At 47.1% G+C, this 26,970-nt stretch overlaps 2 protein-coding genes across 2 annotated transcripts; one reads left to right on the forward strand and one right to left on the reverse strand.

The window, feature by feature from the left end:
* The first annotated feature begins 1,151 nt into the window (after positions 1-1,151).
* Positions 1,152-5,983, forward strand: COMTD1 (catechol-O-methyltransferase domain containing 1). Its single transcript, XM_002820800.5, has 7 exons — positions 1,152-1,412; positions 1,534-1,661; positions 1,907-2,012; positions 2,101-2,219; positions 2,287-2,341; positions 2,532-2,665; positions 3,018-5,983. The coding sequence occupies exons 1-7, from the start codon at positions 1,319-1,321 to the stop codon at positions 3,168-3,170; spliced, it is 789 nt and encodes a 262-aa protein (XP_002820846.2). The 5' UTR covers positions 1,152-1,318; the 3' UTR covers positions 3,171-5,983.
* VDAC2 (voltage dependent anion channel 2) lies at positions 5,786-26,596 on the reverse strand. The gene is made up of 10 exons (XM_024253287.3): positions 26,150-26,596; positions 25,899-25,954; positions 24,790-24,858; positions 22,986-23,035; positions 17,843-17,995; positions 17,698-17,750; positions 16,101-16,328; positions 14,653-14,803; positions 7,364-7,421; positions 5,786-6,169 (listed from the first exon to the last, which is right to left on the reverse strand). The coding sequence occupies exons 2-10, from the start codon at positions 25,927-25,929 to the stop codon at positions 6,078-6,080; spliced, it is 885 nt and encodes a 294-aa protein (XP_024109055.1). The 5' UTR covers positions 25,930-25,954; positions 26,150-26,596; the 3' UTR covers positions 5,786-6,077.
* Between the last annotated feature and the right edge of the window lie 374 nt (positions 26,597-26,970).

Here is a 26,970-nt window from a genome sequence, read left to right on the forward strand (position 1 = left end):
CCTGTGGTCCCAGCTACTTGGGAGGCTGGGGCAAGAGGACTGCTGAGCGTGGGAGCTCGATGCTGCAGTAAGCGGTAATCTTGCCACTGCACTTCAGCCTTGCCAGAGACCTTGCCAAAAAACAAAAAAAAAAGAACACCAAGGCCAGGCACGATGGCTCAGGCCTGTAATCCCAGCACTTTGGAAGGACGGGGCAAACGGATCACTTGAGGCCAGGAGTCCGAGACCAGCCTGGCCAAAATAGCAAAACCCGTCTCTACAAAAAATACAAAAATTAGTTGGGTGTTGGGGTGCGTGCCTGTAGTCCCAGCTACTCCAGAGTCTGAAGCAGGAGAATCGCTTGAATCGGGAGGTGGAGGTTGCAGTGAGACCAGATTGTGCCACTGTACTCCAGCCTAGGTGACAGAGCGAGACTCAGTCTCAAAAAACAAAAAAAAAGGACAGCGTCTTTCACCTCCTCCGGAGTTTGGCGCATGGTAGGGGTTCAGTCAGCGCTCTCTGGACAGTGTTTCAGCAGAACAACCTTGCAAGGGAGCTTCACCGGCTTTCTCCCCAAGATGTCTTCATTCCAACCTACGAACATAACAGCGGCTGCCACTTATGTATTGTGCTACTGTGTGCGAAGCTGTGGGATCTGGTGCCTCTTATGGTAAGATTGTGGGCCTCATTTTACAGGAAGGAAACTGAGGCTCAGAGAGACTGGCAGGCCCAAGATCAGACACTCGTATCCATCTGGCCCCCAAAGGCAGGATTTTAACAGCTAAGAATATGGTCTCAGTTCCACAGGCCCACCCCAGGGCTCCTGAACCCCAACTCGAGGCTGCGTGCCCTCAAACCAGTTCCCTCACTCCTTCAGCCTGATGCTTTGGGGTATCTTGCCCAGGAGGCCTTCCCCCTTTAATCTGTATCTCTTGTACTTGTGACTATCTTGTAACTTACACTGGCGCCCTCCATACACAATCCACATATGCCCCCAAGGGGCCTCAGAATAAATGGTGGCGAGGAGAAAAAAGCATTGGCATGAGGGGAATGGACGCAGGCACCTGGACTGCGGGTACAGGCGGGAAAATTCAGATCTAAGCGCTTGGCCTGCTCCCCGCAGGGGCGCAGTTCCCGGCGCGGCCACCAGATCGCGCCCGGCTCTCTCGGGCGGGGCTTGCAGTAAGGCTGTGTAGCCGCCAGATGATGCCCGAGACCGCGGCTCCGCAGGCAGTGCCCCGACAAGGAGGAGCCCGGCGAGCCCGCGAGTCCAAGACCTGTCCCAGGAGCTCCAGCGCACGTAACCTGCCACTGCCTCCTGCCGCCTCCTGCCCGCGCCATGACCCAGCCGGTGCCCCGGCTCTCCGTGCCCGCCGCGCTGGCCCTGGGCTCAGCCGCGCTGGGCGCCGCCTTCGCCACTGGCCTCTTCCTGGGTGAGCAGGACCTGGTCCCGGCGGGCGGGTGGGCGGGCGCAGAGGAGGGCGCGGCGTGGCTCAGGTTAACCCCTGTGGCCGCAGAGCCCCGGACCCTGACCCAACACCCTCTCCCCGGCAGGGAGGCTGTACCCCCCATGGCGAGGCCGGCGAGAGCAGTGCCTGCTTCCCCCCGAGGACAGCCCCCTGTGGCAGTATCTTCTGAGCCGCTCCATGCGGGAGCACCCGGCGCTGCGAAGCCTGAGGCTGGTCAGCAGGGCGCGGGACGGAAACGGGCGTCCCTCTCGACCCCTGCGGGTCCCACGTGGCTGTGTGACCTTGGGCTGGGCGGTGGCCCTCCCTAGGCTTCCGGCTTCCCTTGGTCGGATGCGGCGGGCGTTCCTGAAGGGCCCGTCCCCCAGGCCACGCCCATAACCGCGCCCCTAGGGGCTTGGGACCCCCAGGGCGAAGGTGGGTGACCGGCAAGGCTGGTGCCACCCTCTCCTTTCACGCAGCTGACCCTGGAGCAGCCGCAGGGGGATTCCATGATGACCTGCGAGCAGGCCCAGCTCTTGGCCAACCTGGCGCGGCTCATCCAGGCCAAGAAGGCGCTGGACCTGGGTAGGGGCACGCGGCCGGGATCCCGGAGGGCCGAAGTTTCCGGGCCGACCCCCACTCTGGACTGAGCCGGTCTTTGTCCTGGTCCCAGGCACCTTCACGGGCTACTCCGCCCTGGCCCTGGCCCTGGCGCTGCCCGCGGACGGGCGCGTGGTGACCTGCGAGGTGGACGCGCAGCCCCCAGAGCTGGGACGGCCCCTGTGGAGGCAGGTGAGCGCCCGCGCCTAGCTCTGCAGCCCCAGGCGGGGGCGCAACGGCTGACCCGCTCCCTCCGCAGGCCGAGGCGGAGCACAAGATCGACCTCCGGCTGAAGCCCGCCCTGGAGACCCTGGGTGAGCACCGAAGCGGGAAGGGCTTTGTGGCCATTGCAAACGAGGCCGCTGTGTGGCCGAGCTGTGACTGGGCCTGCCGAGCGGGTTAAGGGCAGGGCCGGCTGTCACAGCGCCCGGGCCAGCCTGGGAGGGGCCTCAGGGCCGCCGGGGCCGCGGACTCAGCCGCACCTGCCCTCCCTCCACCCGCAAGACGAGCTGCTGGCGGCGGGCGAGGCCGGCACCTTCGACGTGGCCGTGGTGGATGCGGACAAGGAGAACTGCGCCGCCTACTACGAGCGCTGCCTGCAGCTGCTGCGACCCGGAGGCATCCTCGCCGTCCTCAGAGTAAGGGATCCACTGCGGGGGAGGAGAAAGCACCCTCTCGGGCCGGGTCCCCATCTTTTCTCTTGACCCCTCTTATACTCCAAAGCCCTACCCAGTCCAGTCACATAGGCTCCACCCCCTGCTGGGCTCCGGCCCCGGTACCCAGGCTTTCCTCGGCTTTGGTTCTCAGTCTCCGGCTCTGCTCACCCCCCGCCCGGGCACCTCCCTCCGAGGCCCCGCCTCCCGTCTGGGCCCCTGCCTCCAAGACCCCGCCTCCCGCCCGGGCACCTCCCTCCGAGGTCCCGCCTTCCGCCCGAGCACCTCCCCCCGAAGCCCCGCCTCCCACGGCCCGGTTGGCCCCGCCCCCCCGCAGGTCCTGTGGCGCGGGAAGGTGCTGCAACCTCCGAAAGGGGACGTGGCGGCCGAGTGTGTGCGAAACCTAAACGAACGCATCCGGCGGGACGTCAGGGTCTACATCAGCCTCCTGCCCCTGGGCGATGGCCTCACCTTGGCCTTCAAGATCTAGGGCTGGCCCCTAGTGAGTGGTCTCGAGGGAGGGTTGCCTGGGAACCCCAGGAATTGACCCTGAGTTTTAAATTCGAAAATAAAGTGGGGCTGGGACACACGACCTCCTGAGCCTCCGTGTGTGGCGCTGGATGGGGAAGGGAGGGAAGGCCCAGCACAGACAGCTCCTACCTTCAGTGAAAAGGGCCTTGAGGTTCGTCCCCTCCCTGGCGCCAGGTCTGTGGCCCTACTGCAGAAACCTCCAGCTGGCAGGAGGCACGTTATGAAGTTTTAACTGGCCTGGCCACGTGTAATGGCCAGAGACACCAGCACCTCGGGCTTTTCTGCCTCCTACATCTTTCCCTCATGGCAGGCGAAGCTCTGGTTCCGAGCAGCTGGGACTGGTGGAGGGCCACGTCTGGTGTCTGACAACAGGAAAGAGGATTGCAGGGGACCACGGGTGTCACTTGTGTGATTTTGTAGGTGATGCCAGTTCTGCTGGCGGCTTGCTCATGTCTTCACAGCACAGTCAGCTCCCGAGCCTCACCTCTCCAGTGGAGGCCCTGGTCGGGGAACATCACCTCTGAGAGCCAGGCCAGTTGGCCTGGATCTGAGGACCTCGGGGTTGACTTGAGTATCCTGCCGTCTCCTTGAAATTCTGAAGGAAAGTGAGGGGGATCACTGGCCAGGGAGGCGTGAAGCAGACAAGCCTATAGGGACAGCAGTTGTTACTACACTCCCTAGAGAATGAAGAGAACTTCAGGCTTTCCTGAACCATCTGCCTATGAGGGGAGGTGGAGAAGGAACCAGGCCTCATGGAGCACCTTCGACCCAGGTGCTCTGCTTCTCATTTAAATCTCCCCAACCTCACAGATCTTATCTCCACTGACACTACCTCAGGCATAAGTGGCATTAGCCTGGAATTTAAGCAGCCTTTACCACTACCTGGTAAGCCTCCGTGGTGGGAAGTGTCCCTGGAAACTGCTGGAAGCAGGGCTAAAAGAGCCACGAGGCTAGGCGCAGTGGCTAACGCCTGTAATCCCAGCTACTCAGGAGGCTGAGGCAGAATTGCTTGAACCCCGGAGACAGAGGTTGCAGTGAGCCGAGACTGCACCACTGCACTCCAGCCTGAGCAACGGAGCAAGACTCATCTCAAAAAAAAAAAAAAAGCCACATGTGCTCACAGCTCCTGGGACAAACTTTGCATTTTGGACACTACGCAAGACCATGGCTGGAAACCTACCCTTTTCTAACTCATAAAAGCATATTAGGATGCACGTGGGTGAATAGGTTCAATTTACTCTAAGCAAATCCTTGACGAAAGTTAACTCACTTGTGCCACACCTCAGTCCAACTTACTGTAGCCACTGCCCAATAAAGGGCCACCCATTAGCTAAGGGGCAGCAGTCCCCATGACTAGGGTTTTTCTCTTTAGAGGACCACCAGAAGTGATTAGTTACCTGCGGGTCTACTTCACACTGCAAGAGTTGCTTTCAGACCTAGCCTGCATGCACATCTTTTCATCTGTTGTTCCTCTTACCTGACTCAAGCTGGCTCAAATTCTAACCTTCTGTCACTTAAGTCATGTCTGTCTGGAGAGGGCCTTTCAGAGAACCATGATTCACAGGGGCCATTCAAGCCAGTCCCCTAGGAATAGCGGGACCAGAGGGGTCTTCATGCCCCCAACCCTCCTGTGTGGAGAGCTTGCTTGAGCTCTGGTCTCTCACCAGCTTCTTCTCAACCTGGAAGTTTGTAGCATGTATCATTTCTTGGGTAATGAGCCCTTCCATTTTCTTACCCGTTTCTTATCACTCAGGCTCTACCATTCTTCAGGTCTACTATTACAGATTTGTTGAACAAATCATCTCTAACCTTTAATCATATCCTTCCAATTATCTTCTCCTATCAGAAAACGTGCTCTTTCCTACTTTTCCAACCAGAACCACCTATTAATGTCTCATTCATGCCCAGATGAAGGCCAATGCCACACAGCCTAAAGGGGTTGCCTCAGGTTTCCTACCTATACCCACCTTTCAGTGTGTCTGCCTAGAAGGAAATGAGTAATGACCTCTCACAGTCCCTCAGGTTACCCTCACTGTCTACACCTTACTCCTCTTCTGTACACCTAACACCATCTCACCAAACCAGGGCCTACTTTATGTTCCTAGCAGTAGCTCACAGGGGTATGGTGTGTTTGTGTAACTTTTCAGCACCTTCTCTTTTTCCTTTCAACGATGCAGGGCAATTCTGCACAGACTTACAAACTGAAGAGTGTAAAAGCATGTATCCTCTTATTGTAGTCTTAAAAAGCTCGTGGAATTATTCTAGGGACACAGAAGATTCTGTGGCACAGATCTAGGTAAACAGAAAAATACTCACTGGAAAAATAAGTACTGGCTAGCTACCACGGGGATTTGACCCTAGCTGGCAAACGTGGAACTCTGCAAATACTTGGAGCCATTAATTATGTATACTTGTTTTATTCATAATTTGTCATGTTCTGGGATACCAAAAGTAATAATGGCTGAACTTAACAAAATTTGTAACCTCATCTTAACATCCACTGATCCATCTCACTCAATGGTAATAGTCAATGTTTTCTAAAAGAACATAAAAACAAACATGCACACAACTGCACAGTTTTCATAAAGGTCTATTTCATTATTGGTGGGTAGCACATTTAACAGTTAAATACATTTAAATAATGTATAGGTGACTGCAGGACTGCAGCATTGGTAACTAGATAACCAATTCGACTAGAAACCAGCTAACAAGGAACTGTCTAAATACTTAAAATACAGCTCTTGTTGAGATCATCCTTTGTTTTGATCATCTTCTTGGGGGAAAAAAAGCCTGCTGCTGGTCACAATGGAAATATATTAAGGCCAAATCTTCTGATATCCATTCCCAAAGGTTTCTTTCAGCTGGATTAAGCCTCCAACTCCAGGGCGAGCCCAAGCTTGTGGCCTCCAGCATTAATGCTCTTCCCGTCTACCAGAGCAGAGAGTGTAAGCTTCACACCTATTAAGACAAAAAAACACAAAAACACAAAACCGTGATGTACCTGGCACTTCACTCAGTCTGGGCCTTCTTTCACAGTCATCCCCAGAGCCTGCCTGTCACTTCCTCAGCCTGTCAGCTGACCTACTAGTGCTGGCCACCAGAGGGCGCTTGGAAGTATCTGAGACACCAGAACTGGGTTACCATTCTAGCTAGGTAAGGCACCAAGTCACAGAGAAATGTTTTAATAACAAGTTCAAAGTGTTCTAGAATATCCTATAATGTTGAGTATACTATCCCGATGAAAAGAGACTAGAGACATAATCATAATTAGATCCTAGAAAGGAAAACCTACAATAAAGACACATTTGGGAACGGGGGTAAATCTGAATATGTATTTGGTACTACATTAATGTTAGTTTTCTTAGATGCGACAATGCTATTGTGCTTATAAAGAAAAATGTCTTACTCTTAGGATACACATGCTAGGGGTTGCCAAGTCTGTATGTCTGCAAAACATACATTTTTTTTAAAAAGTATGTGAAGTTTCAGAGACATAAAATAAATGTAGTAAATGTTAATAATTGTTAATAAATTGTTAATAATTGGTCAGTGAAGGGTAAGGGCATATGATGTTCATTGTACCATTCTTCCAACTTTTCTTTAGGTTTCAAAATCACCAAAATAAACTTTGGGGAGGAAAATCCCTATCTGAAGGGGGAAAAGTCTCCAGTACTTTAAGCAGACTCCAAGATGAGTCATGTGCACCCTGAAGTTGGAGAAGCGCTGTTCTAGACACAGCACGCTTCAAAATATTACATAAAGTCAACAAGACTATAGACAGAACCAAAGCAATGAGTGAACTTTGATCAACAAAATAAAAATTACTACAAAACATTTCAGATACAAGTGAGGAAACTGATAGGAAGTGGGTATTAAATAATAAGGAATCACTAACTTTCTTAGGTATGATAGTATTATAGTTATGCAGAAAAGGAGAGACGGGCCTTATTCTGAAGAGAAGTGTCATGACCAAATGGCCCAGCCAAAAAAAAAAAAAAGAGAAATAAAAAATTGTGGCAAAAGGTAAACATGTATTTATTGTACTCTTCTTTCAACTCTTCTGTGTGCTTGAAAGGTCTGAAAAATAAGCTGAAGAATGAAAACTAAATTTTAATACTATCAAAACAATCCTACTTTATCAAGAATACTTACCAGGCCTCAGAGTCTGAGTATAGCCTACTCCAATTAAGCTAGAGTTGTTGACTTTTGCCTAAAATACAAAAACAACTGTAAGAAAAATATTTCAATAGAGACAAAGCCCCTACATGTTTCCCCATCATGTGGTCATGAAGTGTTCAGTTTTATTCACGTGAGACAATAAAATTCAATATTATGTATTAAGCCAAACAAACCAGGTACTATTTAATTCGTATCCATTCAACTCAAAAATCAAATTCTCAGTAGGACACAATACTCCTGATAGCCACTGGAATGTATCCAAAGACCCCAAACTGTCCGTACTGCACAAGAGCCTAAGCACTCTCATAAAAATCGTCTTTGTTAATTCTAGTCTAGCACAACAAACCAGACCAAAATGTGGTACAAGTCAGGCTCACTAGAGGTGACACACAGCAGCCTTAAAGCGCAGGGTATAAAGTTTAAATTCATGACTTAGTTACACACATTACTACTTTCAGGACTCTTCCTAAAGAATCAAAACCATCAATGTTAAAAAAAAAAAAAAAAAATCTCCAAACGACAAGTAATTCCTCTGAAGAATCAGATCAAACAATCCTTTATCCTCACGTTCTTACACCACTCATGAATGTCGGTGCCGCTGAGTTCTGGCTGTATGTAATCACTGTGCTTGGGAGGAGGTCCCAGTGAGGTATCATGTACCAATCCAGGCCCCTGCCTTCCTTACACAATCCTAACATTTTAGGACTTAGTTACCGACTTCAACGGCTGGAATGAATCCTGAAGAGTAAGACATAGTAAAGAGTAGTTTCTTTCTAGCTCCATTCTCTACCACTCCTAACATTATGAAGCCACACCAGAGGCCGGGAACACCTGCCTTCATTTCCAGGGCCTAGGTTGCCTAGACACGCAACTTTGCTTTGCTTTCAGCATTCTGAAGGCTACAATATAAAAGTAACAAACAGCCTATGTGACCAAAACAGATCTCCAAATGATTCGATGTCTATACCCTTATAATGTGTAACATCCGAAGAGCCCAATCCAGAGAAAGAAATGATGTAACTATACAGACACAAACCACATCCAAAACACCTGTATTCACTTGGCACTACAGCCAAATATTCATGAGCTACCAATGACCATCTGAAGAAAAAAACAGGCCCGGTGCAGTGGCTGACACCAGTAATCCCTGCACTTTGGGACGCCAAGGCGGGAGGATCACTTGAGCCCAGGAATTCAACAACAGCCTGGGCAACACAGTGAGACCCCTGTCTGTCTGTACAAAATTTTTCTAGCTTGGTATGATGGTGCACACCTACCCAACTACCGGGGAAGTGGGGATGAGATGGAAGGATCTCTTGAGCCCAGGTGGCTGAGGGTACAGTGAGCTGTGATTGCGCCAGTGAACTCCAGCCTAGGCAACAAAGCTCAAAAAAAAAAAAAAAAAAGAAAGAAGAAAAATACCTCACTAATGACCATCTTGTGCCTTACAAATAAGAGCCTCAGACAGCTGGATAGATATTCCTATTATTGGCCGGGCGCAGTGGGTCATGCCTGTAATCCCAGCACTCTGGGAGGCCGAGGCGGGCGGATCACAAGGTCAGGACATCAAGACCATCCTGGCTAACATGGTGAAACCCCGTCTCTACTAAAAATACAAAAAATTAGCCAGGCGTGGTGGTGGACACCTATAGTCCCAGCTACTCGGGAGGCTAAGGCAGGAGAATGGCGTGAACCCGGGAGGCAGAGGTTGCAGTGAGTGGAGATCACACCACTGCACTCCAGCCTGGGCCACAGAGCAAGACTCCGCCTCAAAAAAAAAAAAAAGAAAGAAAGAAATTCCCATTATTGACCGGGCTTGGTGGCTCATGCCTGTAATCCCAGCACTTTGGGAGGATCACAAGGTCAGGAGTTCAAGACCAGCCTGGCCAAGATGGTGAAACCCCGTCTCTACTAAAACTACAAAAATTAGCCAGGCACGGTGGCAGGCGCCTGTAATCTCAGCTACTCGGGGGACTAAGGCAGGAGAATCGCTTGAATCCAGGTGGCAGAGGTTGCAGTGAGCACAGCAGAGATCGCACCACTGCACTCCAGCCAGGGTAACAAAGTGAGACTCTGTCTCCAAAAAAAAAAAAAAAAAAAAATTCCTATTATTTAACAGTAGGAGTTAAACCATGAAACTGTGATAAGGAGTAGAAAAAATAAACTCAGTTTCTGCCTCTATACTCTCATAAGGCCTAGGGAGAATTTCCCACACATCAAGCAAACAATTCTGCAGCGGACTCCAGCTAGATGTTCTCTAATTCAATTCTGATACTATCTACCTGGAGAGATAGCATCGGATCACACAGGTTCAGGGCTCAGTTTCTTAAAACTGCCCCGCCCTCATTTTCAATGCCAGTTGAAAGCTCCAGGTTGTTTTGCCTCTGCTTCTTACAGACTGGTTATAAGTCAGGGTTCCCACAACCCCCTGGGGTTCAAGTAATTTCCTAGAATGGCACACAGAACTCAGGGAAACACTTACATTTACCAGTTATATAGAATATTTTAAAGGATATAAATTAACATACAAATGAAAAGATACTTATGTATCTTTTCCTTTATAGGTGAAGTCTTGAAGGGTCCCAAGCACAGGAGCTTCCATCCCTGTAGAGCTGGGGTGCCCCACCCTCCCATGACATGAATGTATTATTGTTTACCTTCCTGAAGGCCCCCTGGACTCAGTCCTTTGGGTTTTTACAGAGACTTCATTACAAAGGCACGATTAATTAAATCACTGGCCACTGGCTCAACCTTTAGCTACTATGCCCTCCCCAAGGCAGAAGGTTTGTTCCCTAGCAACCAGCACCCCCTATCATGTGGTCATCTAGGGACTATCCAAAAATCACCTCATTAACATAAGTTCAGATTTGGTTGAAAGAGGCCTGTTTAACAAAATAGCCCAGGGCACAGTGGCTTGTTCCTGTTACCCCAGCACTTTGGGAGCCAAGGCAGGTGGATCACCTGAGGTCAGGGGTTGGAGACCCACCTGGCCAACATGGTGAAACCTCATTTCTACTAAAAATACAAAAATTAGTCGGGCTAATCCCAGCTACTAAGTAGACTGAGGCATGAGAACTGCTTGAACCCGCAAGGCGGAGGTTGAGGTTGCAGTGAGCAGAGATGGTGCCACTGCACTCCATCCAGCCTGGATGACAGTGAGATTTCATCAAAAGAAAAAACAAACAAACAAAAAAAACAACCCACAAAAGACTGTCTTTCACTTTTATGCTCTGGACCTGTTTCAGGAACCAAGGACAAATGGCCAAATATCTCAACAAAAGACACTCTTACTGCTCTAGTCACTTGGGAAATTACAAGGGTTATAGAAGCTGTGAGCCAGGAACTGGACAAAAACCAAAATATATATACCATAGTATCATAGGCCACCCCCTGGTTTCAAACAGGGATCCCTTACAGCAAAACGGTCCATATATCTGTCAAGGATGTTTACACCTGTTGCATTTATATAATAGACATATCTACAAGAGTACAAACACAAATATGCCTATCATCTGGAGAAGCTACTGTGGGATAGGGATGGTTTAAAGAAACAACTAGGCTGGGAGCGGTGGCTCATGCCTGTAATCTCAGCACTTTGGGAGGCTGAGGCGGGCGGATCACCAGAGGTCAGGAGTTTGAGACCAGCCTGGCCAACATGGCAAAACCTCATCTCTACTAAAAATACAAAAATTAGCCGAGTGTGGTAGTGGGCACCTATAATCCCAGCTACTCAGGAGGCTGAGGCACGAGAATGGCTTGAACCCAGGAGGTGGAGGTTGCAGTGAGCCGAGATCACACCACTGCACTCCAGCCTGGATGACTCCGTCTCAAAAAAAAAAAAAACGAACATAAAAAACCCTAATTGGTCCTATGAAGAGAAAAAAAAAAGAGCTCAGCAGTATGAGGAATGTGAGGTATGCAAAATTTATCAGGCCCAGAGAGACATGAGAACAAGACTTTAGTCACAGGACACACACCCCATGCCCAGGGGAAATTGTTTAAAAACATTTTGTTCTTTTTTTCCTTCCTTGTAGTTTCCAGGCTGGCTCGCAAATATCTAAAGTGGTACTGCAAGTTGCACAATGTGACCCTCACCCATTATCTTCATGTTCCTGGAATCTGTGATACAAAGAACAATGTATAGACAATCACTAATCAATGTTATTTCTGTAAACCAAAGAGAATTCCTGCCAACTTTGTATCAGCCCACATCCTGTCCCGAATTTTTGGCCTTTAAAAACCTGTTTGTAACAAGAGCCAAATGGAGCTCAAATCCACTTGGATCTCAGTCTGCTGGGCAGCTGTCCTCATTATGGTGCAAATAAATTCTTTAAAATTGTATTTTGTGCCTTAGTTTCTTCCTTTAGGTTGACAGAAGCCATTAGAAACTTCTTTATCTTCTTGTACCAGCTTTTTTTCCCCTTGATCTACTGTTATTTGTACCTTGTGCAGAACTATTCAGGACAGAAATCAGCTCACAGTGAGATCCAGTTCCTCCTCAGGCCAGTCACTTTCCATAGGTATTACATCCTGAGGAGGCTTCAACTCAATTTCACAATACATATAATCATCAATCAGTATTACAAGACTTATTTACACAAGGGAGTTTAATCTGCCAACAATATTACCATATGGCAGTATGAGCATGGTACAAAAAAATCAGTTTTGTTACAGATCAATGAAAATTAGAAATATTTGCTTTGCCTTCCCAAAATAAATCTACCCTTCCCCATTTGTCAGCCTTTATCTTGATTAATAAGCCTGACTACTGCCCCAGGCAATTTCAGATCACATTTCTCAATGTAATCTCTGACTTCTGACTTTTTAAATTTCTCCAAACTGGGCAAAATACAGCAAATACAGGTATTAGGGGTACTTTTTACCCTTGCAAGGTGGCTTTGAGGCTGGTGGCCAAGGCTTAAACCAAATGAAATCTGAGCTTGGTCTAGCATCAAGGTACAATCCAGCACTCTTTCACTTTGATTTTAGCTATTACAAGTAACAATAATCAAGGGATTGTATATTTTGTTTCTTATTGTTTGCGTTTCCTTATGCACCCAGTGAACCAACTCCCTTGGAGTTGGATCTATCTTTGAATTCCACTGGTAATTTTTAAGTACCTGAGCACAGCACAGTTGTGGCTCCATAGCAGGGGTGACCATCTGACCACCCAGGAGTCAAAAGTTCCTCATTTCCCATCCATTTATCCTTTTTCTTCCTAAACCATGCTTCGATGAACCACTCTAGCTAGAGCCACTCTAGCAAATCCCAATCCTGACATCAATTCTGAGGATACAGAAAAAAGCCAACTCAGTTTCTCCTACTATTCTCTCACAACACAGAATGCTTCTGTGACCACATGTGTGAGAGCTTTCCCCACACACCAAGCAAGCAATGATTTCTGCAGCAGACACTGGCTAAATGTCCTCTAATTCCACCTGGAGACATCAGATGCCACAGGTTAAGGGCTTAGTCCCACAAGACTGCCCTCCTCCCACTTCAGATGCCAACTGCAAGCCCTAGGTTGTTTTAACTCTGCTTCTGACCTGGCAGCTCTAAATAGAGGTTCCCACAAGCCCCTCCTTGGGTTCAATTAATCTCCTAGAGCAGGTCACAGAACTCAAGAAACACTTTATTTACATTTACCAGTTTTAATAAAGGATATTACAAAGGATACAGATGAAGAGACGTATAGTGCAAAACATAGGAAAGGACACAGTTTCGATGCCCTCTACAGGCATGCCACCTTCCAGTAACCTCAGCTACCCAGCTCACTGACCTCTGTCCTTGTGGGTTTTCATGAGGCTTCATTATACAGGCATGACTGATTAAACCACTAGCCATTGGTGAACAACTTAACCTACAGCCCCTCTCCCCACCCCCTCTAATCACACCTCGGTCTCTCCACTGACTAGCCCGCCCCACTCCCCCCTCCTCCCCAAGCTACCTAAAGGTGGCCAGCCACCAGTCAACTCATTAGCATACACAAAGATACTTAATACTTTGGGGATTCCAAGGATTTTTTAGGAGTTCTATGCCAGGAGAGGGAAGGAGAACCAAATATATACCTCCTAATATCACAAGGAGCATTAAGCAATGCTTCTGGGTACTGCTGAATTGGAGTGGCAGCTAACATTACTGAAGTGAGAAAGGCTAGGTACGTTTCTAAACTAATTCCCAGGAGTCACTAAATGACAAAGGGGTCCCAAGCTGCCTTCCCATTTTAACTATGAACTCCTAGTAGCTGAGAAAAGCTTCTTCCACTGACATTAAATCTGTTAAAATGCCACAGACATCCCAGAACATCAATGCAAGTAACAGAAGTGTGCTGTATGAATCTTGAGGTTTTTATTGCTGTCGTGCAATTAGAAATGGAGAAGGTGGCCAGCCGTGGTGACTCATGCCTGTAATCCCATCACTTTGGGAGGCTGAGGCGGGTGGATCACTTGAGGTCAGGAGTTTGAGACCAGTCTGGCCAACAAATCCCGTCTTTACTAAAAAATACAAAAAAAATTAGCCAGGTGTGGTAGCGGGCACCTGTAATCTCAGCTACTCGGGAGGCTGAGGCAGAAGAACTGCTTGAACCCAGGAGGCGGAGGTTGCAGTGAGCCAAGATCGCACTACTGCACCCCAGCCCGGGTGACAGAGACTCCATCTCAAAAAAAAAAAAAAGACAAAGTGATGATTACAATACTAGCCAGGTACAGTGGCTCATGCCTATAATCCCAACAGCCTCCTTTGGGAGGCTGAGACGGGATGATAGCTTGAGCCTAGGATGGGCAACATATGGAGATCCCATCTCTACAAAAAAACATCAAAAAATTAGTTGGGAATAGTAGGAGGCTGAGGTTGAACCCAGGATGTCAAGGTTGCAGGGAGTCGTGATTGTGCCACTGCAGTCCAGCCTGGACAACACAGAGCCTTAAAAAAAGAGATTAAAGCACTATTATTTCTGACATGGTAAGAACCACTCAGGGACCAAAACACCAGCTATACTTGGGCGTAGACAGGCCTATGGCTCAAGGTTATTATCAACATTAACTCGGCAGCTTTTGAGGTTAAACAAACTCCACCGGCCTGGCCTGGAAATAAAACGTCTAACACTGTATCCATCAAAAAAGCAGCATTTCAAAATCTAAAACTAATCTATCTGTAAACTGGGGACTGTGTGAAATCAGTTCAAATTTTCAACATAATTCAGTATACCCAAAGACTCATTCCCACAACCAAAACCCCCATTCTAAGTCCACAAAAGTACTCACAGAAATGGAAGCAGTGGGATCCAACTGATATTTAGCTGCAATGCCAAAACGAGTGCAGTTGGTACCTGATGTCCAAGCAAGGTTTACTGAAGTGTCAAGATCTTCACAAACTTTCTGATAAATTGATCCTCCAAATTCTGTCCCATCATTGCTGTAAGATATTTTAAATTAGTAGATCTAGAATAGACAATGTAATGATGTCTAAGGCACAGGCTGATCTGTAGCATTACATTTAAATAAAAACCACAGCTCAAGTGGCTCTTTAGTGTTTCACTGAAAACTTTCAAGTTTTAACAGGTTTTTTTCCCCAACCCATACCCATACAGGAATTGGTAAAATGAACCACAGAATCCATTCAGTGGAATTACCACACTGTATTAAACATGAAAGAGGTTCTCCAACAGCCTTTTGGTTATGTATTTTATATATACGTATATATAAACACACATATAAAAAGGTGAACCACAACATTAACAAAGATTATATACCTAGCTGGCATGATTATAAGAAATGTAGGTTTTCTTCTTTGTGCTTCTTTTATTTACCAATGAATTTTTACAATGGAAAGAAAAACATTTTAAGTACTTTCCATGTATCTACCTAGTTTGGGCTAGGTAAAAACACCCGGCTGGATGCAGTGGCTCACGCCTATAATCCCAACACTTTGGAAGGCTGAGGCGGGAGGATCGCTTGAGGCCAGGAGTTTGAGACAAGCCTGGGCAACATAGCAAGGCCCCATCTCTACAAAAATAATTTAAAACAAACAAACAAACAAAAAAACAACAACAACAGCCGGGCACAGTGGCTCACGCCTGTAATCCCAGCACTTTGGCAGGCAGGCAGATCACGAGGTCAGGAGTTCCAGACCAGCCTTGCCAGCATGGTGAAACACCGTCTCTACCAAAAATACAAAAATTAGCCAGGCATGGTGGCACACGCCTGTAGTCCCAGCTACTTGGGAGGTTGAGGCAGGAGAATTGTTTGAACCCGGGAGGCGGATGTTGCAGTAAGCCGAGATTGCAACAGAGCAAGACTTTGTCTGAACCAAAACAAAAAAAGAAAGAAAAAAAGAAAAAGAAAAAAAAACCCAACAACAAAACACCATACATTTTAGGCAATCCTATCAAGTCAGCATCTCACACACCAAAATAATTAAGTAAAATGAATGCACTGGTAGCAGTCTGCCAATATCTAATGCCTCTTGTAAAAATACAAAGTGCATTAAACCCACATATAAAATGAACATTTACTCTCTCAGCACCAAAGGTCAGACTAACATTCTTCCACTATAAGCTTTCAAGGGGCACCCTAGAAATGACCAAGAATGATTTTGTTTTTAAATGTTATGAGAAATCCTTCAGGGTGCACCCAGATCAATAAGAGATGACAGACATCAAAATCATCCTCTGAAGGCCTACATCACAGTATCCTATGAAAGAAATACTTACACATTAGTGTGTAGCTGGAAGTCCCCAGTCCTGTAGCCCACTGCAAAGTTATTCCTTGTCAGCTTTGATTTGGCACTGTCAAAGGTCATCTGGTACCCAGCAAGCCAGCCCTCATAACCAAAGACAGCTGAACCATGGATTGCAGGTCCAGCAAAATCAAAGTCAACATCACAACCAAGGTTTATACACTCCCTCTTGTAAGAAGACTTGATTTTACCACTTTTCTTTCTGGAAAAAGAACAAACTGATGTCACTGGGAAAAATTTACACACACTTCTGCACAAGAGAGCACAAAACAGACTTAAATGAACTGCAGTATGACCAGGGAGTAAAAACCAGCAATACAATAAGAGGGAGTAAAAAAGTCAGCTCAATCAACCACAAGACAAGGACACATGAGGCAACTGGACAGCCATCTAGGACGACTGCTTTGCAGAACAATCAGTCACAAAAGCCTGTTAGAAACACATTAATTGCCCAAGTTAGTGCAACAACGAAGAGGCAAATATTTGAAGGCAAGCCAATGATAGCAACCATAGTATTCTAAAAGCAGATATAGGCCAGGCACGGTGGCTCCCGCCTGTAGTCTCAGCACTTTGGGAGGCTGAGGTGGGTGGATCACTTGAGGTCAGGAGTTCAAGACCAGCCTGGCCAGCATGGTGAAACCCCGTCTCTACTAAAAATACAAAAAAAATTAGCCAGGCATGGTGACACACGCCTGTAATCCCAGCTACTCAGGAGGCTGAGGCAGAAGAATCGCTTGAACCCAGGAAGCAGAGGTTGCAGTGAGCCAAGATCGCACCATTGCACTCCAGCCTGGGTGACAGAGAATAAATAAACAGGCTGGGAGCGGTGGCTCACACCTGTAATCCCAGCACTTTGGGAGGCCACAGTAGGCATATCACAAGGTCAGGAGTTCAACACCTGCCTGATCAACATGGTGAAACCCCGTCTCTACCAAAAATACAAAAATTAGGTGGGCGTGGTGGCACATGCCTGTAATCCCAGCTACTCAGGAGGCTGAGGCAGGAGAATCACTTAAACCCGGGAGGCGGAAGTTGCATTGAGCTGAGATTGCGCCACTGCACTCCAGCCTGGGTGACAGAGTGAGACTCTGTCCCAGATAAAAATAAAATAAAATAAAATAAATATGAAAAAAAGAAAAAAAAAGGCTGGGCACAGTGGCTTATGCCTGTAATCCCACCACTTTGGGAGGCCAAGGCGGGCAGATCACCTGAGGTCAGGAGTTCCAGGACAGCCTGGCCACAACATGGTGAAACCCCGCCTCTACTAAAAATACAAAAATTAGCTGGGCGTGGTGGCACGCACCTGTAGTCCGAGCTACTCAGGGAGGCTGAGGCAGAAGAATCGCTTGAACCCGGGAGGCTGAGACTGCAGTGAGCCAAGATGATGCCACTGCACTCCAGCCTGGGTGACACAGCGAAGACTCCATCTCAAATAAATAAATAAAAGCAGATACAGAGATTTCACCACAAGGTAGCTTAATAAGCTATCAAACAGTAAATGTACACCTTTTCTAAATATACAAAAGAGAAATACTTTTAAATGTAATATAGATAAAAATGTCTATGCTTACCCTGTGTTTGGTGAGAAGGTAGTATCAAATGTCAGTTTCAAACCTTGACAAATCTATTTTGAAAGAAAAGTAATTTGTTTTCTCTCTTTTTTTGAAATACAAAAATAAATTAATAAAATTAATACTAAAATTTTCAAAATGTTACCTGGTCTTCAATTGCGATTTCTGTTCCCAGAGTGTTATCAGTGTTCCACTTTTCTGTGAAAGTCAGACCATACTCACACCACTTGTATTTGGTCTCCAAGGTCCCAGTAACTTTACCAGTGTCTGTATTAGATGAACCAGACGTTGAAAATTCCTAACAAGACAATCAGTAACTTCATGAACATTCTCATAAGCCTAGAATTCATCACTGCCTTACACACACACACACACACACACACACACACAAAAACCCGCTGAAACATTTGGTAAATTCATGAATCCTCCTTTTTCTAGCTTCCTGAACACTCGTATCCCTCTGCACTGTGCTACTCTCTAAGCATATCTTGCTCAAATAAGCCTTTGAGCAACTGACTGCCACTTTACATACACACCTGACATTTCCAATCAATCACAAGTTAACCTGTAGTGAATTCTCAAGTGAACAAACTGTACATCTTTTTTTTTTTTTGAAACAGAGTCCCGCTCTATTGACAGGCTGGAGTGCAGTGGCGTGATCTTGGCTTACTGCAACCTCCGCCTTCCAGGTTCAAGTGATTCTCCTGCCTCAGCCTTCCAAGTAGCTGGGATTACAGGTGCCCGCCACCACACCCAGCTGATTTTTGTATTTTTAGTACAGATGGGGTTTCACCATGTTGGTCAGGCTGGTCTCCAACTCCTGACCTCAGGTGATCCACCCACCTCGGCCTCCCAAAGTGCTGGGATTACAAACGTGAGCCACCGCACCAGGCTAACTGTACATCTTTTAAGGAAGGTTTTGCTAAGGTGATTTTATTTGGGATTCAAAAATTAATGGGGGACTGAGTGTGGTGGCTCATGCCTGTGATCCCAGCACTTAAGAGACCAGTCTGGGCAACATAGCAAGCCATGTCTCTACAAAAATTAAGAAACCAGCTCAGCGTGGTGGTGTGCGCCTGTAGTCCCAGCTACTCAGGAGGCCGAAGTGGGAGACTGCTTGAGCCTGGGAGGTCCAGGCTGCAGTGAGCCATAATCCCACCATTGCACTCAGCATGGGTGACACAGTGAGACCCTGTCTAAAAATAATAATGTGCCAATCCCTGGTTGCACACGAACTGAAAAAGAAAAAATACGGAGCGCTTATCTGAGTTTTTTTTTTTTTTTGAGACAGCATCTTGCCTCTGTCACCCAAGCTGGAACACAATGGTGTCACCACAGCTGACTGCAGCCTCAACCTCCCAGGCTCAAGTGATCCACATACCTCAGCCTCCTGAGTAGCTGGGATCACAAGCATCACCACGCCAAGCCTAAGGAAGACAGCTGATGTGAAAATAATAAAGAGACTACAGCCAGAAATTGTGATATCTGCAGAGTGAGAAATATCAAAAACTGTATCAATAGGAGGAAAGGCCAGTCATCCTTCTCTCAGAAAATAGAACATTGTATAACTATTGCTCTGCTGTTAGAGACAAATCCTTAGGTCTTATATCACTCTCCTAAATTAGATCCTTTCATTAACAGGAATTTCAAGTCAAAGCATAGCCCTCAATACCTATACTAAAAAGAACTGGACTGGCTGGGCGTGGTGGGTCACACCTGTAATCCCAGCACTTCAGGAGGCCAAGGTGGGCCGATCACTTGAGGGAGGGAGTTTGAGACCAGCCTAGCCAACATGGTGAAACCCCGTCTCAACTAAACATAAAAAAATTAGCCGGGCATGGTGGTGCATTTCTATAATCCCAGCTACTCAGGAGTCTGAGGCAGGAGAATCACTTGAACCCGAGAGCCTGGGGTTGCAGTGAGCCAAGATGGCACCACTGCACTCTAGCTTGGGTGATGGAGTGAGTGAGACTCCATCTCCAATTAAAAAAAAAGCACTGGATCACGTTAGGAAAGAACACTAGATATAAAAATTGGGAGTTCTGATGTCCGGTTCTTCGTGTCATTTACTAAATGCATCACACTGAGCAGGACACAACTTTTTGCATTGTTTTTTGGAGACAGGGTCTCACTCTGTCGCCCAGGTTGAAGTACAGTGCCACAGTCATAGCTCACTGCAGCCTCAAACTCCTGGGCTCAAGCGATCCTGCTATCTCAGCCTCCCAAGTAGCTGGGACTTCAGGTACCCACCAACAAGCACAGCTAATTTTTAAATTTTTTTGTAGAGACGGGGTCTCACTATGTTGCCCAGGTTAGTCTCAGAACTCCTGGGCTCAAGGGATCCTCCTGCCTTGGCCTCCCAAAGCGCTGGGATTACAGGAATGAGCCACTGTGACCAGCCTCACTTAACTTTTTTGGGTCTGTTTCTGCAACTATAATTACAAAGCCTACATCCGGATGATTAAATTGAACTGACACTGTGAAAGTTTGTACGTTTTCATATGCTCCACAGAAAAGGAAAGCATTATTAAAACAATATATATGGAACAGGTTTTTCTAGCAGATAGTATGAACGGGGAATGTGTGAGTAGCTATATTTAATCCTGAATGACATTAATGACTCTTGGGGCCCCACCTACGGCCATCCATCAGCCCATAGATCAAGAGCCAGCCTATATACACATGCCAAGGAAGCCTCAAGAAACAAAGCCAACACCACCCTATGGGACCAGAGTTGGGCCAGATTACAGCTCATACCCTTTACTCTACCACCAGAAATTTTGGCTTCTACATTCTGGGGTGGCTTCAGTAGCTTTGCTGTTCGGGTAAGAAAACAGAGCCAGGTATTAACGGGACTTATCTGGGGCCAGAGACATACTATAGGATCAATACCATGGTTGTTGAGTTACATGTATTAAATTTGAATAAAAACATGCTATATCTAATCCAGCTCCTACATATCCTTCATGCTCTTAAACCTACTTCCATAAAACTTTCCCTAACCCTATACACAATAATCTATTCCTTTCCAACAAAGATTTGGTTTATCAAATGATCTAGCATTTGATATTAATTATCTCAGTATTCTCAGTTTATTTTGTCTCTCCAACTAGAAAGTAAGCTTTTTAAACACAAGGACTGAATCTTTTTTAGAAGGCCTTTTGTGTTTCAACAAATACACTAGGGGCCTCAATAGACTAACAATGGGAACATTAAAAAACACACTAAACCACTGCTCTGTAACCTGTTAACTTGGCCAAATAAGTCATCCAATCATAACTAAACACCTAGGCTTCCTTTCAGACCAAAAAAACCAAGCGACAGATATGATCAATGTAAAACCCCAGAAATCCAACAGGCCTAGGCTTTTAAACAACTACAGGCCTAGCGCTGTGGCTCATGCCTGTAATCCCAACACTTTGGGATCACTTGAGGTCAGGAGTTTGAGACCAGGCTGGCCAACATGGCAAAACCCTGTTTCTACTAAAAATACAAAAATTAGCGGGGCATGGTGGCAAGCGCCTGTAATCCCAGCTACTTGGGAGGCTGAGGCCAGAGAATCGCTTGAACCTGGGAGGTAGAGGTTGCAGTGAGCTGAGATCACGCCACTGCACTCCAGCAAGACTGCGTCTCAGAGGGGGAAAAAAAAAAAAAGAAACTACAATACGATTAAATAAATATCACTTACATGCACTACATCAAAAATGTCTATATAGACCGAGCACGGTGGCTCACGCCTGTAATCCCAGTACTTTGGGAGCCCGAGGCAGGCAGATCACGAGGTCAGGAGATCGAGACCATCCTGGCTAACACGGTGAAACCCCACCTCTACTAAAAATACAAAAAAATTAGCTGGGCGTGGTGGCCAGCGTCTGTAGTTCCAGCTACTCAGGAGGCTGAGGCAGGACAAAGGCATGAACCTGGGAGGTGGAGCCTGCAGTGAGCTGAGATCATGCCACTGCACTCCAGCCTGGGTGACAGTGCAAGACTCCATCTCAAAAAAAAAAAAAGTCTCTCTCTCTATATATATACGTATACATTTATCAAAATAACCTACAGGATTCTAATATGCACACATTTATACCCACCCCCAAAATAATCTCAAAACAAAAATTTTTAGAGTAAAAAAAATTGCACAAAGTTAAATTTTACTAGCTGGGCATGGTGGCTCACATCTGTAATCCCAGCACTTTGGGAGGCCAAGGTGGGTGGATCACTTGAGCTCAGGAGTTCAAGACTAGCCTGGGCAACATGGCAAAACGTCATCTCTAGAAAAACTACAAAAAGTACTCGGGCATGATGGATAGGACCTGTACTCCCAGATGCTTGGGAGGCTGAGGTGTGAAGATTGCTTGAGCCCAAGAGGTCGTGGCTGCAGTGAGCTGAGATTGTGCCACTGCACTCACCGCACTCCAGCCTAGGCAACAGAGTGAGACCCTGTCTTGAAAAAAGTTAAATTTTAGTTTATCCCCTTTGTAACAGTTCATTGAACTATCAAGACACCAAAATATTAACCTCTTTAAAAAATATTCTTGGCTGGGCATGGTGACTCACACCTGTAATCCCAGCACTTTGGGAGGCTGAGGTGGGTGGATCACCTGAGGTCAGGAGTTGGAGACCAGCCTGGCCAACATGGTGAAACCCCAACTCTACTAAAAATACAAAAATCAGTCAGGCGTGGTGGCAGGCAACTGTAATTCCAGCTACTAGAGAGGCTGAGGCAGGAGAATCACCTGAACTCAGGAGGCGGAGGTTGCAGTGAGCCATGATCACACCACCGCACTCCAGTCTAAGTGACAGAGTGAGACTCCGTCTCAAAAAAAAAAAAATTCAGATCAGGACTCCCTAAACTCACAAAATACATGTGGAAATCTTCTCCAGGGAAAACTACTAGAAAATGGACATTATATAAATGATTAGTACACTCAAATTAATGAGGTCCTAATATTTTTATGCCCATAACTTTGACGAGCATTGTTGACAAAGGGTTACAAAAAAGTCTAATAATGGGTTCCCTGCCTTCAAATGTGTAATCTTACTGAGTAAAGAGTACCACCTGACTGGTCTTTCCTAAGTTCCTTGTGCATACATAATATGACGAAAGACCACATGAAAATCAGAAAACATTCAAGGCCAAAATAAATCAGGTTACACGCAAATCTCTTAAAAAAAAGTTAACTTCTGCCTCCTCTTTAAGACAAAACCGGTAGACATCTTTCAGTTACGACCATTTTACAAGTTGAAAAATTATAAAGGTTCAATAGAACTTATTCAACAGTAACACTCACCACGCCACTGCAAGACTTTGTTTTCACATCCAGTTTCACCAACCCAAAACCTTCAACAAATAGCAAAAGAAACAAAATGATTCTTTTGTACGAAAGATACATAGCAATTGTTGACTATACATAAAATATACATAAAAAACAAAAAGATTCCACATATTCAGAGGTGGATAAAAATGTGTTAATATACAATATTTAAATGAAATTTTACAAATTCATCTTTTGTAAACTGGCTTATAAAGGGCAGAATTATCCCTATACTGCTTTGTCTAGTTTTTTGGTAGTTGGTACACAAAAGAATGCTTTCAAACTATTCTTTTTTTTTTTTTTTGAGACGGAGTCTCACTCTGTCGCCCAGGCTGGAGTGCAGTGGCACGATCTCGGCTCACTGCAACCTCCACCTCCCAGGTTCAAGCCATTCTCCTGCCTCAGTCTCCCGAGTAGTTGGGACTACAGATGCGTGCCACCACGCCCGGCTAATTTTTTTATCTTTAGTAGAGATGGGGTTTCACTGTGTTAGCGAGGATGGTGTTGATCTCCTGACCTCGTGATCTGCCCGCCTCGGCCTCCCAAAGTCCCGGGATTACAGGTGTGAGCCACCACGCCTGGCCCCCAAACTATTCTTAAACTTAAATATCAGATTAAAAAATCATTCAACTGAAATTTCAGAATAGCTAATACCTTATCATGATATGGCCAGGTGCGGTGGCTCATGCCTGAAATCCTAGCACTTCGAGTAGTCGAGGCGGGCGGATCACTTGAGGTCAGGAGTTCAAAACCAGCCTGGCCAACATGGTGAAACCTCGTCTCTACTAAAAATACAAAAAAAAAAAGCTGGGCATGGTGGCGTGTGCCTGTAATCCCAGTTACCAGAGAGGCTGAGGCAGGAGAACTGCTGGAACCCAGGAGGCAGAGGCTGCAGTGAGCCAAGATCACGCCACTGTACTCCAGCCGGGGCAACAGAGCAAGACTCTGTCTCAAAAAAAAAAAAAAAAAAAAAAAAAAAACCCAGAAACAAAAACAAAACCAACTTATCATAATACAGACATTTAGGACATTTATGCCAATGGGGTTATTTCCAACAATCTAAATAAAGGGGAGGAGGATATGGAACAAAATTTTCAAGAAAACTCAAATTCACCTGAAAAAGCTCATTAACTCCGGATAAAGTATTAGGAGTCACCACAAAAGCAAAACAGTAATATATCATAACTCTAGTCAACCAAGGCCTAAGCTATAACTGAAAAAAAATTAGAACACGAGCCGCTTTTTCTTAAAGGCTCAAATCCTCTAACTACAGTTTTAAAAAATTTTGGGAAACTGGGGGAGGGGGATGTAGACTGTAAAAGAACTATTTTCACAGAAGTTTAATCTAAGTATCTTAAGTTTCTAATAGAAGAATTAATACAAGGCTGGGCACGGTGGCTCATGTCTGTAATGTAATCCAACCAGGCTTTGAGAGGCCACTGTGTTTACTGGGTAACACAATGAGACCCCACCTCCACGAAAAATAAAAAAAATTAGCCAGGTGTGACAGAGCGTGCCTGTAGTCCCAGCTACTTGGGACGTGGGAGGCTGAGGAAAGATGATCGCTTGAGCCCAGGAGGTCCAGGCTGCAGTGAGGTATGATCATGCCACTGCATCCAGCCTGGGCAACAGAAGGAGACCCTGTCTCAAAAAAATAAGTAACTCTAAATTTAAAGCAGCAAGATATTTACAATTTGCAATGATTAATCTGATTTCGCTAAGCAACCCAAACATACATTTTCACTCTTCATCTAAAACGTTTTAAAAATAAGGTTCTTACCAAATCCTTTGTTGAAAATATCTCTGGCAGCTTTGCCAAGGTCAGCATATGATGGAGGAATACACATTGCTGGTAGAAAAAAACATTCCAGAGTTAATGTCTCTATTCTCCCATCTTCTATCCAAGAACTAGAGTATGACCCACTGCTGATATTAAAATTCAAGCAATCCCATTTGTTGGAATGTTTTTTATGCGGTCAGGAGCTACAATAAAACTGTAACGACCCATAAAAGAGATACCACCAACGAATTATTTCTAAAATAGATAACCATGGTTATACAAACTTGGGAAATTCGTTTCAAAACAGAAAAACAGTCTATTACCTACAGCCTCACTTCCTAGGACTGGACAAGTACAAAGAATCAAACAAGTATTTGTGTGTATGGATATGTATGTATCTGCCAAAATTCACTGAGATGAGCAGATTTAACTAAATTAGATAAAACCAAAACCTAAGACTAGGCCCTTTCCCCTGATACGTCCTTTAATATCTTCGCTGAGGTGAAAACCAACATCCTGGAGTGGGAAGACAATTTAATACTGGGAATTTAAATATTGAAACTTGGAAAAAATACTGCCATGTGTGTTTCACTCAAATGTCTACATCAACTAAATATCAAATAGCGCCTCAAACTTACTAATGTGACTCTCAAGTCCTCAGCCAATGCTGTGCTGCTTAAGGGCAGGCAATCTGAGCTTATTACACCAGCTCATTCATTCCACAAAGCACGTCCACGCCCTTAGGAGCACAAGTAATGACCTTGCGCTCTCACAAGAGGGACTGCTACTTCCTCTAGAAAAGTGACTGATCCGATCCTCCAAAGGCGGAATCCCCAATTAATAACTTTTTACTTCTGTACGTCAAAGATATGTACAAAAGCTGAAAGTCCATGCGGCCACAGACCAACTCCCCGGGCCTTGTTCCCCACTTGAAATCCAGCAGCCTAGCCCCTCCTCCGCAGAGGAGGTGGTCAGACGGTGGAGCGACCACCAAAAGCAGCCGAATTTCCAAGTTCTTGGAAAGATGGGGGGGAACAAACTGCGGGTTTCTGGTCGACAGGCTTCGACTCCCCGCCGCCCCATCCCGCAGAGATCCCTGCTCTACTTACGACGCGCGCAAGTCTGTCCGTGGGTCGCCATGGCGAGGCCGCGGGAAGAGGGGAATCTGCGGGAGGGACAAGAAGTGCGGTCAGCTGGGGTCAAAAGGCCAAAGGGAGGTCCCGGGCAGAGAAGGGCGAGGGGCCGCGGGGCAGCGCGGCCATCTTAGGAAGCCAGGGCCGACCCCGAGTCCGGCGCGGGCCTCCCGCTTGGCCGCCGCGGCCTAGGCCCCTGGCTCGGCGTGAGGCGGGCGCGGCGGTACCTGGTGGTCTCCTGAGGGGGGCCGCCGCCACCGCTCCGCTAGCTGCTGAAGCCGCTCGGCACGCTCGCGGTCGGGCTGCAGCTGCAGCGGCTGGAGGGCGAAGTGAAGGAGACACCGTTCCGCCCGCCGCAACCCTGTCCTCTCCCAGCCAGGACCCCGCCGCTGCCCCCGGGGCTGTCCGCCGCGCCTGTCCTCGCAGCGCAGCCCGCTGCCAACTCCAGCCTGCTCCAGAGAGGCCACGTGGACCGACAGCGCCCCGGCCCTGCAGGTGGGCTGCTTCCGTCCGTCGGTGGGGATCGGGAAGGCAGAAGCTGCTGGGCCTTGGATCAGGCAGCTATCCGGGCAGCCTCAGAGGCGAGGGGGCGGGGAACGGCGGAGGCAGCGCGCTGGGGACCGCCCGGGAGGGGGGATGGGGCGGAGGCCCCGCGCGAACGCGTCACGGACGGGGCGGGGCGTCGGCGCGTGGCCAGGGCGATAGGGCGCGGCTGCGCACCGGGGTCACGTACGTCTCTCCTACTCCCCTTACGCGCTGGTGCGGGTTCCCCCCCAGAAACAAAGCCCTGCATAGGGTGCCTGCGGGGAGTCAGCTGAGCGTTACCCACGTCCATCCTAAGCTAGCGCAGCCTGCCCTTCTGAGGGACCGCTTCTCTTTCCCAGCCCAGGGAGAACGAGTGGGACACAGGGGCGCCACCTTCAGCCCCTCGCGCTCTTCTGCCCTCTTTTCCCAACTTGGTGTGACTGCCTTGCTGTGCTGGGCTGTGTGCCTGAGAGATTTTTTGGGACTGCCTCTCCCTGAACAAATGTGAGCGGGTCCCAGCGTG

The sequence above is a fragment of the Pongo abelii genome, chromosome 8 (assembly GCF_028885655.2).
Source record: "Pongo abelii isolate AG06213 chromosome 8, NHGRI_mPonAbe1-v2.0_pri, whole genome shotgun sequence".
NCBI lineage: Eukaryota > Metazoa > Chordata > Mammalia > Primates > Hominidae > Pongo > Pongo abelii.